Genomic DNA, 12643 nt, shown 5'->3' on the forward strand with positions numbered 1-12643 from the left:
GCTCGGTGGCTCAGCCTGTAATCCCATCCCTTTGGGAGGCTGAGGTAAGTGGATTGCCTGAGCCCGCGGGTTTGAGACCCGCCTGGGCAACTTGGCGAGACTTCATCTCTACAATAAATCAAAAAGTGAGATGGGCGTGGTAGCGCACGCATGTAGTTCCAGCTACTTGGAAGGCTGAGGCGGAAGGATTGCCAGAGTCCAACAGGTCGAGGCTGTGGTGGCCGGGAGCGGCCACTGCACTCCAGTCTGGGCGACAGAGTGAGACTCTAATTCCAAAAAAAAAAGAAAGAAAAAGAAAAAAGAAACAATTATGGTGACTGAATTTTTAGAATTGAGTTGGGATGTCTCAGAATCTATTTAGAATTCCCACTCATATTTGAGGTGGATAGAAATAATTTATAATAACTTATGGCAAGTATTGGGAGATGCACTGAGATTAAAAATATATGAGATTTATGGATCTGAGAAGACACAGTTTAGTTATGTGAAGCGTTGCTGACAAATACAATGAAATAAAGTGACATATGAAGTTTAGACCTTCTTTAAGTATTTGTTGATCATTTTTGCATATTAAAATTGTTTTGCATATTAAAATTTTTCAGTAAGTACACTATTATACAATTTTCCCTAAATATCAATAAAAATGCACTGCATAAAAGCATCTGGTTGTCTATAATTATAATAAAACTGTGCTACTATAAGGAAAATTTAGAAGTTAGATAAGCGGATGAAGATATATAATTAGTGAAACTTACTTTACAGATGAGGAATATAAGGTTAAAAAAAAACAGTTAAAGGACCTGCCCAAGATCACACACACAGTGGTGAGGTTAGTTCAAACTCTAAATCTTCTAATACCTCAGCTTAATTTTTTTTATAGACGATAAACAGAAAGGAGAAAATTTTCATTCTAATGAAGTAAAAAAAAGGTTTTGGTTCATATCCTTACTCTTTAAAACTGTGTCTGGAAGAATCACTTTAAAGGCCATGTAAGGGATATTCAACTCTTTGCAGTGCTGAGTCCAACAAGAGTTTTCCACATAATTGTATTCCACCACAAATGAGAAATTACTCCAGGGGAAATCTGCTCCAATATATTGGTTATGTACAACTACACAGGAAATTGTACTGAAAACAAAAGAAAGTCAAGAAAATGGAATTATACTTGTGTCATTATCTACTTAGAATGCTAAAAGATGACTGTTTGTGGCTGTTCTATTCTTCTCTAATCTATGCCTATTCATCTTGGAAAGGCACTGGTGTATTTTCTTCACTTGTGTTAATTTCTTTTCTTTCTTTTCCCCCTTCACTCCCGCCCTTTCTTCCTTCTTTCAGACAAGAAAGCCTGTTATTCAGGCTGGAGTATAGCCACACGATCATAGCTCACTGCAGTCTCAAACTCCTGGGCTCAAGTGACTGTCTTGTCTCAACTTCTGAGTAGCTGGGACTACTGGTATGTGCCACTATGCTTGGTTAACTTTTAAAATTTTTGTAGAAACAAGGTCTTGCTTTGTTGTTAAAGCTGGTCTTGAACTCTTGGCTTCAAGCAAGCCTTCTGCCTTGGCCTCCCAAAGTGCTGGGATTATAGACATGAACCATTGTGTCTGGACTATAGCTTTCTTTTTGATGATCATGCTTTCTAAAAAATACCAGGTTATAAAAAACTATATAACATACATGAAACAGTCTTGAGAAATTAAAAGGAAAGCAAAACACACACACACACACACACACACAAAACTATAGACTATTTCAATGTGAGAGACCATGATTTTATTACTGAGTACTATCAACTACAGAAATCTGCATGAGAAGTCAATCTCATTTGCTTACAAATGTTAGATTTTAATCTTTGTGAATCCATATAATAAAATATTGTCTGACAACTTTGAAATGGTTTTTTTCTCAATGGACTTCATTAGTGATTTAACAACAGAAAGTTGGATACTTAAACAACATAAGTTTTGCTTTGCTATCTTTGAATTTCATACAACATAATACTTAACTATAATTAAAATTGAACAGTCTGTAATGTAAAAGTATTTATGCCTAGTTTTTATGGGCTTCTATTTGATATATACCTTTTTTACTATTTGTATCCTAGTATTAGAAATAAATAATTTCTATGTAAAATAAGGCAAAATAAAAACTTTTAAGAAAATTTAACACTAGATTTATTGTTAGCAGGCCCTCACTAAAAGAATTTCTAAAGGATGCACTTCAGAAAGGAGAACCCATAAGAAATGAGATGTAAAAAATAATGTTGAGCAAAGAAAACGGCAAAAATTATATATAGTCTAAACAGGCACATCTGTACTAACAATAACAATGATAATTTGAGGGTATTAAAATAAGATTGAACTAAATTTATGGACACTAATAATATATAATACACAAAGAAATGACGGCATTTTTCAGGAAAAGGCTAGACATACTGATTAATTTCAGATTTGTTAAAGTCAAATTCCAGGAGAAATTTGCTTTTCTTATAGAAGTAGTGTATTTGTTTCCCAAAAATTATAAGAAATAAACTTTTACCCTTTTAAAACACCTTTACATTCCAGAAAATCTTTTCTTTGATTTGAATGAAGTACAGTCAATGTTACACCTGTTGGAAAAAAGTGATATAAAAGTTTTTTCAATGTTTTGCACAGATACTTTTTTTGGTATGTGTGTGATATATTTCTCTATCATAAGAATGAATTAAAAACCTGTATATAAGAAAGCTGCTTAAAATACAATTTGTTGAACTATTTTTCTAAGTCTAGCATAGGCAATTATTTCTCATGTGTATACATTCGGAAAGCATAAAAATTCTAAATTTATTATGTAAAAATAATAAAAATTAATCAAAAACTTAACTTTAAGGTAAGCGAATTAAGCACTCACCAATCCTGTGCAGTTAATTTGTTTTGTTTTTTTGAGTCAAGGTTTCACTTTATCACTTAGGCTGGAATGCAGTGGCACAATCATAGTTCACCACAGCCTCGATCTCCTGGGCACAGGTGATCTTTTTGCCACAGCCTCCTGAGTAGCCGGTCCTACAGGTACATGACACCAGGCCCAGCTAATTTTTTGATTTTTTTTTTTTTTTGTAGAGATGAGGTCTCATTATGTTGCCTAGACTAGTTTTGAACTCCTGGGTTCAAGGGATCCTCCCACCTCAGTCTCCCAAAGCAGTGGGAATACAGGTGTGGCTGGTCCTGTGCAGTTAATTTTAGTTTGCTAAAAATTATGGTAAATTTCATTGTTTTTCTCTAGCCAAAAATTTAAGTACATAACTAAATAGCAAGAGACTATTTCAATGTGATAGCAATGCTTTTTTTCTCTCTTTCTACTGGTTGTATAAAAAGCAGAGGACTTATTGGGTACCATCTGTTTCTTAATTTATTATTGCTTTTTAGTTATAACTAAAATTTCTTAACTTGCTAATGTTTAAACAAAATATAATAAATTTCTAAAAATCCTGTAATCCCCCACAGTTTATTTTTGATAGATATAATTGAATCAAGAATAGCTAACTCTACTTCAAATGCATTCTATATATTCTGTTAGTACTTTTATCAATTGTAAAGTCCACATGTGATGCAATAATGACAGTGTAATGGTTAACAATTTCATGTGACTGTACTTGCCACAACAATAGTTCTGGAAGAGATAAGGAATGAGTACTATTTCTCTTTTATAATTCATAAGGCAATTCATATTATTTAAAACCTAATCTACTTCATGATTTGTATATGCCATGATCCCAAAGCAGATTAATTACTTGATAAGCACATTACTAGAGTTTGCAAACACATAGAAAATGGAACCACCTTTGTACTTCCTAACACTAGACAGAAAAAAAAGGCCTAGATCCTAGAAACTGAGGATTGTTGTCAGTCTGAAAAAGAGCAAAAACATTTTCCAGTTTATAGATTCAAATATGTTTTTTGGGGGTTGGCATCTCACTCTGTCACCCAGACTGGAGTGCAGTGACATGCTCACAGCCACCGCCGCCTTGATCTGCTGGGTTCAGGTGATACTTCTACCCCAGCCTTCCAAATAGCTGGAACTACAGACACACACCACTACGCCCAGCTAATTTTTAATTTATTGTAGAGATGAGGTCTCACCAAGTTGCCCAGGCTGCTCTCAAACCCACGACCTCAGGCAATCCTCTCACCTTGGCCTCCCAAAGAACTGGGATTATAGGTGTGAGCCACTGTGCCCGGCCCTAAATTCAATATTTTTATGTCAGTAGACTTCGCTGAAATGAAGATAACAAGAATAGTAATGATATAATCCCAAATGTCAAAAGAAACAAGGGTGTTCAGCATGAAGCCTAGATAAGAAGAGGCACAGAATAATAATCTGCCAATGCATTGTAAGTGACATCAAAGGAGAAGGTGCCCCATCAAGCAGGTTTAAGTATTTTTCTCAGTGGGGCAGGAATATTTCCTTAGCTTCTTCATAAAAGTATTCCTTTGGTTATCCAAATCCCTTAGTTTTATAATGCTAACACTGCTCAGCACTTCCCTGATTTTTTTTTAAATGTTTCCAATTACCCTGATTCTAAACAACTGTGGCAATCTCAGTCCCAAATTGTTAACTATTGCTCTAACATTTTGGTACAAGTAATGCTCTTATGTGAATTTGGCAAATATGAACTCATTTTCCAGGACTGGAAAACTGAATGAAACAATCAACATGATCCAAGCTTGCAAATCTGGACTCTGGGCATATGGTAACTTCATTAAGAAATAGTATCTTAGCCGGGCTCGGTGGCTCAGCCTGTAATCCCATGCCTTTGGGAGGCTGAGGTGAGTGGATTGCCTGATCCCGCGGGTTTGAGACCCGCCTGGGCAGCGAGATCTCATCTCTACAATAAATAAAAAAATCAGCCGGGCGTGGTAGCGCATGCCTGTAATTCCGGCTACTCGGAAGGCTGAGGTGGAAGGATCGCCAGAGCCCAGCAGGTCGAGGCTGCGGTGGCCGGGAGCGGCCACTGCACTCCAGTCTGGGCGACAGAGTGAGACTCCAACTCAAAAAAAAAAAAGAAAGAAACAGTATCTTACAAGGCTCTGCTTGAAAGAGCTTTCCATTCTCACATTGGTATACAAGGGGAGACCCTCCAAAAAAATGGAACTATATTTTTGTGGGTGGACCCCTTGTAGTACCTGCTTCTCCCACTAGATATGTGTGCTAGGGACCTACTGGCATCAGTGTACCAGTTAGCACTGCTGTGAGAGGCTGCCTTCGACTTCAATGAATTTTTTTTTTTGGCTATTCTTTCAATGCATTTGCCCATTTCATGATGGGTGATTTAGGGGCATACCCACTCACACCACGCTGAATGTTCAGCAGTTTTTGACCAAAAAACCCAGCAGGAACCTTGTGCCTCACCCTCCCTATTCACTTGATCTCATCCCTAGTGACTTTTTGTTTCCCCAGGTGAAAAAAGCCCTCAAAGGGAAATGTTTCACCCATATGGAAGAAGTGAAGCAAAAAATGGCAGAAGCAATAAAAGGTATCAAAGTTGACAAGTTCAAAAACTGTTTTGAGCAGTGGAAAAAGCACCTCTATAGGTGTGTTGCACAAATGGAGAGTACGTTAAAAGTGACTGAAGTTTAAACACGTAAGAATACACAATTTTTAAATAAATAAATTCCAGGCTTAAAAATATACATATATAGTTAACTTTACTACCTGCCCTGATGACCAGATATTTGTTGCTATATTGTATATATTTCAGTTCAATTTTTTTCACTAGTTTCAGTATGTAGCAGATATACAAGGGGATACAAAAATAACCGGAATTTTCTTTTGGAGGGCAGGTCCCTTGTAGTATAATCAGAATTTGTTCATCCAGATCAAGTGATCAACCAAAGTTGTTTTTTGTTTGTTTGTTTGTTTCTTGAGTTAGAGTCTCACTCTGTTGCCCACGCTGGAGTGCAGTGGCACACTCATGGCCACTGCAGACTCAACTTGCAGGGCTTAGGGGATCCTTCTGCCTCAGCCTTACAAGTTGCTGAAGCTACAGGCATGTACACCACACCCGGCTAATTTTTATGATTTATCGTAGGGTGAGGTCTCACCAAGTTGCCCAGGCTGGTCTCGAACCCCTAGGCTCAGGCAATCTTTTTGCCTCAGCCTCACAAAGTGCAGGAATTACAGGCTGAGCCACCGCACCTGGCCACAACCAAAGTTTTGATCTGGAAGTTTTGAGAAGGCTGCATCATGACATGCAGAAGAATGTGACCCAAGTTGTGGCAAACAGGTGACTGGTTCTTCCACCATGACAACATACCTGCCTACGTCAAGTTGAGTGTTCAGCAATTTTTGACCCAAAATGGCATGACCCCCATGCCCCACCCTCCCTATTCACCTGGTCACCTCCCAAGTGACTTTTTGTTGTTTCCCCCGATGAAAAAAGTCCTCAAAGGGAAATGTTTTGCTGATGTGGAAGAGATGAAACAAAAGATGACAGAAAGCACTAAAAGTCATCAAAACTGACGAGTTCAGAAACTGTTTTGAGCAGTAAAAACTGTCTCAATAGTTGTATTGCATCAAGCGGAGAGTACTTTGAAGGTGACTGATATTTAAACATGTAAGAATAGTTGGGCATGGTGGCTCATGCCTGTAATCCTTGCACTTTGGGAGGCAGAGGCGAGAGAATTTCCTGAGCTCAGGAGTTCAAGATTTGCCTGAGCAACATGGCAAGACCTCATCTCTACAATAAATCAAAAAACAAGTTAGGCGTGGTGGCACATGCCTGTGGTTCCAGCTACTTAAAAGGCTGAGGTGGAAGTATCACCTGAGCCCAGCAGATTGAGGCTGCAGTGGTCATGAGTGCACTGCCACTGCACTCCAACCTGGGTGATAGAGTGAGACTCTGGCTCAATAAACAAACAAACAAACTAATTAATTAACATGTAAGAATAAATACACAATATTTTATAAATAAATTCTGGGGTTCTTTTTGGTTCCTCTTCATATAAGGAGCATTCATTGACTCATTTATTTCTTCAATAAGCCTTTACTGAGTGCTTTCTATGTTGTAGGCATTTTCTTGAATGCTGAGAACAAAAATTAGGGTATGATCTTTATACGTCAGAAGTTGACATTTTAGTGAGGAAAACAGATAAGAGAATCAGTTATTATAGCCTAGAGTGCTAAGCTACCTTAGAAGTATGCACACAATGTCTCAAAGCACAGAGGAAAAGCATTCAAGTAAAAACTTTCTGAATAAATGTTTTAAATAATTTTTGGAGAATGTGTAGGAGTTAGCTTCCTAAACAAGGGGGAAGAGCATTCTCATAGCAGGAACAGGAGGTATAAAGGCATGGAGATATGAAACAGCATGATAAATAGCTTGGTAAGGTAAGAGTAAAGATATTTTACTCATTTTCATATTTTACTCATTTATTCATATTTTAGAAGATGAATATGGCAGAAGATGCAGTTTATAGAAGGAAGAGAAATAATAACCAAAGGGTGACATAGGTTGAGGGTAGTCTGTAATTATTTTATTTTTACTTTAATTATTTGACTTGGCCTTAAAATTAAGGAAAAGAGTTATTAGAGAGAAAGCCTGGGCTAGATAATAACTGATGGAACAAAGTGCTTGAGACTGCAGGAAGAGATAGCATCCAAAACACAAGTGAAAGACTGGTCTTTAAAGGAAGAAGGTTCACTTCCTCTACAGAGAAAAGAATGGAAGGAAATAAAGGTAAGTTTGTAGATGGTAGAGAAGGAAAACTGAGAATTCTCACCTGATTAATGAAAGCAAGAAGGCATAATTCTCTTCCAAAAATGAGAGAATGAGTAGCATGGTAGGGGTTTTTGGTATAGTCATTAGGAAAATAGGAATAGAACTAATAATATATAGAAATATTGTTAAGAGGTATTAAGAGCCCAGGTAAGTTCCAAGGACATGAATTTGTAGTAGCACAAATCTACATGGATATATAATTTTTCTCTAATAGTGCTCAGTATCTCAGGCATAGAAATAGAAATGTTAAATGTATTGATTGATTTAAGGTTGAAGTTTAAATGGAAAGTATAATAGAAGGACAAGACTGGTTAAAGTGATGGGCCAAATCACTGAGTTTGGAAAGAAAAGAAAAAAGAAACAAAAAAGAAGCTGGCAGATCATAGATCTCTAAGATGTTGAAGATAACAAAAAGATCTAGAGGTAGCTACAGACAAAGAGCAATGTAGCAGAGCTTAAAGTTCAGAGGTAGGACAGTTCTGCATGATCACAAGTTCCATGGCATAGTAAAGGAGAGAAATGAAGATGAATATATTTCTGTTGTGGCCTACAAGGCCAGGGTGTCGAATGAATCACATTAGAGGCATTAAAGACATCTAGGATAATATCAGCATTAGGAGTGCAGAAAGTGCCATGAGCCAGGTATACAACTGTCTTTGGATGATGGGAAATGACCAGGTGGTCAGTAGATGATGGCAATGTGGCACAGCCTCAAAGGATGGGGGAATAATGCTCTGGAAATGATGACAGAAAGCAAGAAATGGCTTTTTCAGTATATATATACATATATGTATATATGGAGAGAGAGAAAAAAATCTATATGAAAGGGATACAGGGGACGGAGTTAAGATAAGGGAGATGTAGAAGGAGAAGAGTTTACATATAAGAAATGGGCTCCACAGCACCAAGTGGAAAGGATGAGAAAAGGGGCAGTAGTGAGTAAAAAGTAGTGAGGAAGGAAAACAGACAAAAGAATCAAAGAATTGAGAATGACACTGAAACAAGAGAGACTTGGCATGCTACACCACCCTTATGGACTTTAGTTTCCTTATGTGTAAAACTGAGCTAATAAAAGGTATTCATAAAGTGGTAAGTAGCCAGGTTAGCAACTAATAGGCAACCAATAAAAGGTATCAATTATTAATAACAAATACATACAAATACATTGTGGTATATTTATATTGCATACTTATAGTCCAGATTGATTTAAAAACTGGTTAGATCCCACTGAGCTGTACACTTTTAAAGATTAATTTTGGATTTAATTATGTCTTAATTTTTTTTTTTTGAGTTGGCATTTCACTCATGTCACCTAGGCTGGAGTGCAGTGGCACATTCATGGCACACTGCAGCCTCGGCCTGCGGGGCTTAAGTGAACCATCTGCCTCAGCCTTCCAAGTAGCTGGAACTATACACACACATCACCATGCCTGGCTAGTTTTTTTTGAGTTATTATAGAGATGAGGTCTCATCAAGTTGCCCAGGCTGGTCTTGAACCTCCAGGTTCAGGCAATCCTCTTGCCTTGGCCTCCCAAAGTGCTGGGATTATAGGCTGAGTCACCACTCCCGGTCAATTATATCTTAATTTTAAAAGCTAGTCAGAGCAACACATTTTTATAAGTTCAAACATTTGTTATCAAATGAAGCATAATTAAAAACTTCCTACCTTCCATTTTGTTAAGGGTTTTAATGAGTAAATGTTTTTCAACATCTGAGTCCATTCTTATTATAATCAGCGCCTAGTCAAAAATATGAATTTCATATATATAATCTGTATAAATTATTATTCTTTTCACAGTTTTGATACAGTGACAAAATAACACAATTAATTGGTCACATGAAACTAATGAAATAAAATTATAAAGTAGATATTTGTTGTGAAAGATACAAATGCTTAAATACAAAGAAATATATTCTGGTAAAATCAAACATTGATGAAAAAAATATTTTGGGCCAGAGCAGTTTTAGCATTCCTCAAGTATCACAACATAAGTTGTCTCTGCCTATATTGTTACTGTTAAATTCAACCCAGACAAGTTTGAATTTGCTGATGAAACCAATGATTTGGTGCTATAGTTTCCTACTTATTATTACAGCTTTTTGGGCGGGGGGATAAGGTACATCAAATCAGTTTCAGTTTTAAATTTCTCACTTACTGGTTCAACTTATTTTAATACTTAAAAGATTTACCCAAGAAACTCTAAGGTTGAGGTTAAACATAAAGGAGAAAAAGAAGAAAAAGGGATATAAATTTGTGTCTAGATTTAGTATAAACTATCTGAAACACTTTCCTGCTTGAGAAGATTTTAAGAAACATTTTCTTTTTAATCTGCAATAACAATCTTCATATGCTTGATGTAGGTGAGCAATTACTATCCAGTGTAATTTAAGACATAAATAAAGTACTTTTTTTTGGTAGAATCATTTATGATGATATTCTGGCTCAAGATTTAAAAATAAATTATTGTAGCTCTATTATTGTATATATATATGCCCATGGACTTACAGTACCAGACAACATTTTTGACAACTGGAGAATTAATCTATAGAAAACTGTGTATAATAAAAATGGAAGTTTTTGTTGTTGTTTTTTTTTTGAGTTATAATCTCACTCTGTTGCCCAGGCTGGAGTGCAGTGGCATGCTCACAGCCACTGCAGCCTCAATCTGCTGGGCTCAGGTGATCCTACCACCTCAGCCTTCCAAGTAGCTGGAATTACAGGCACATGTCACTATGCCTGGCTAATTTTTTGATTTATTGTAGAGTCGATGTCTTGCCAAGTTGCCCAGGTTGGTCTCGAACCAATCCTCTCACCTCCGCCTCCCAAAGTGTTGGGATTACATGCGTGAGCCACTGCACCCTGCTAAAAATGGAAGTATTTTAAAAATTCAAGACATATGAATAATGATGCCAATCATCTTTTCTCTGGTCTGATTCTATTCTGTTACCTTATTTAAGGAGGAAACTACCAAGTGGCTAAATAGCATACAATATTTAATAATTTCAAAATTAAATGAAAACATTTATTTTATATCCAATTCTTATTTAAATTGATTACTTGTATTTGCTTTATTCCATACTACTTAACCTTAATATGCTCTTGACTTTGCATCCAACTTAGTATCTGACATTGCAATTCTTGTATCTTGTAGTTGGTTTCCGGCTTTTTTTCCCTAATAAACTGTACAATTTCCAGTTGCCTCCAAACGTCATCCAAATAGGAGCCTAAAATGCTTCTGTAGATATCTTTTGCATTTGACAAATATCCTGTTAAAGCAAAATTAGAAAAAAATTGTATGTCTTTTTGCTTTTTGAGAAACACATGGTAAAAAGGCTGAAAGAATCAGAAAATTTTGCTCTTTTCTGGTTTTTATCAAAGATAAAAATTTTTTGAGTTGACGTCTTATTTTGTCACCCAATCTGGAGTGCAGTGGTATGATCATGGTTTATTGAGCCTCAGATTCCTGGGTTCAGGCAATCCTCCTGAGAAGTTGGGACTACAGGTGCACACCACCATGTACAGCTAATTTATTGATTTTTTTGTAGAGTTGAGGTCTTGCTATGTTGCCCAGACTGGTCTTGAACTCCTGGACTCAAGCAATCCTCCAGCCTTGGCCTCCCAAAGTGCTGGGATTACAGGTGTGAGCCACTGTGCCTGGCTATCAAAGATACTGACTAACCGGGGCTTGGTGGCTCAGCCTGTGCACACACGCTTTGGGAGGCTGAGGTGAGTGGACTGCCTGAGTCCGCGGGTTCGAGACCCGCCTGGGCAACTTGGCAAGACCTCATCTCTACAATAAATCAAAAAAATTAGCCGGGTGTGGTAGTACACGCTTGTAGTTCCAGCTACTTAGAAGGCTGAGGTGGAAGGATTGCCAGAGCCCAGCAGGTTGAGGCTGTATATACTCTATATAATCTGAATATATATCCTATCTTTTCCTGCCTCCTGGCTTGATGAATGCTATTGTACTTTTGCTAAATCTCAAGATCTATACTTACATGCAAGTCCTGTTGAAATGCTATTTAACTGGAATTTTCTTGGTATTTTATTTATATGACTTTTGTACTTGATTTTTGGTTATGTATATGATTTAATTAGCCTATAAGCTTTCAGGGTAGAATACATGGTATTTATACATAATTTGTATAGCTGCTAAAACAGCAATGAATAAATTCAGACTCACTAAAGGCAATTTTTAAACACATACTCCTGAGACTCATCCTTGAAGGTTCATATTCAGGGACTCTAGATTTTGTCCTAACGATTTCTATGTCTAAAAAGCTCTCCATGTGATTCTGCTGCACAGTGAATTTTATGAATTACCAAGCAATACAGAACCTAGTAACTTACATAGATCTAGTAAATTATGTAGATCAGGTGTTTAATAAATATTTAAGTAATAAATTTTAAAAATTTAATGTTTATGTTCATATGTTTTATGGGTATGTACGTGTTAATTCTAATACAAAATTTTATGTTAGAATTGCTAAACTGATGGGCAACTTAGAAATTGACTTAAATTCTTTCTGCCTCCTAGTCTTCAGGTGCACTGATTCTTCACACTGCCATCAGCTTTATCCTTTTGAAAAGTAAATTTAATTCAGTAGTACCCATGAAACCCTTTTGTGTAGCTTTAGCTCTTCATGATTTGGCTTTCTTATGTCTCCTGGCTTAGCTCCTGTTGCTTTCTGCCATGTCCTCTTCAATCTAATCACATGGAACTGTAGGTAACACAACCATTGGGTCATTCCTCTATGCTTTTAATTCTGTCTAGAATACTCTTTTATACTTTACCTGGCAAACTATTATTTTTTTATTTTTATTTTTTGAGTTGGAATCTCACCCCGTTGCTCAGGCCAGAGTACCCTGGCATACTCATGGCCACC

At 36.8% G+C, this 12643-nt stretch overlaps 1 protein-coding gene across 1 annotated transcript in view; it reads right to left on the reverse strand.

Moving 5' to 3' along the window:
* The window catches only part of CUNH9orf84 (chromosome unknown C9orf84 homolog), a 118122-nt gene that overhangs the window by 26529 nt on the left and 78950 nt on the right, over positions 1-12643 (reverse strand). The window contains exons 17-20 of the mRNA XM_008065563.1: positions 10845-11023; positions 9423-9495; positions 2539-2608; positions 950-1128 (exon numbers count right to left, since the gene is read on the reverse strand). Coding sequence (XP_008063754.1) covers positions 950-1128; positions 2539-2608; positions 9423-9495; positions 10845-11023 — 501 coding nt within the window. The remainder of the gene's footprint in view (positions 1-949; positions 1129-2538; positions 2609-9422; positions 9496-10844; positions 11024-12643) is intronic.

Source organism: Carlito syrichta, unplaced genomic scaffold (assembly GCF_000164805.1).
Source record: "Carlito syrichta isolate Samal-C Ts95f unplaced genomic scaffold, Tarsius_syrichta-2.0.1 Scaffold308663, whole genome shotgun sequence".
NCBI lineage: Eukaryota > Metazoa > Chordata > Mammalia > Primates > Tarsiidae > Carlito > Carlito syrichta.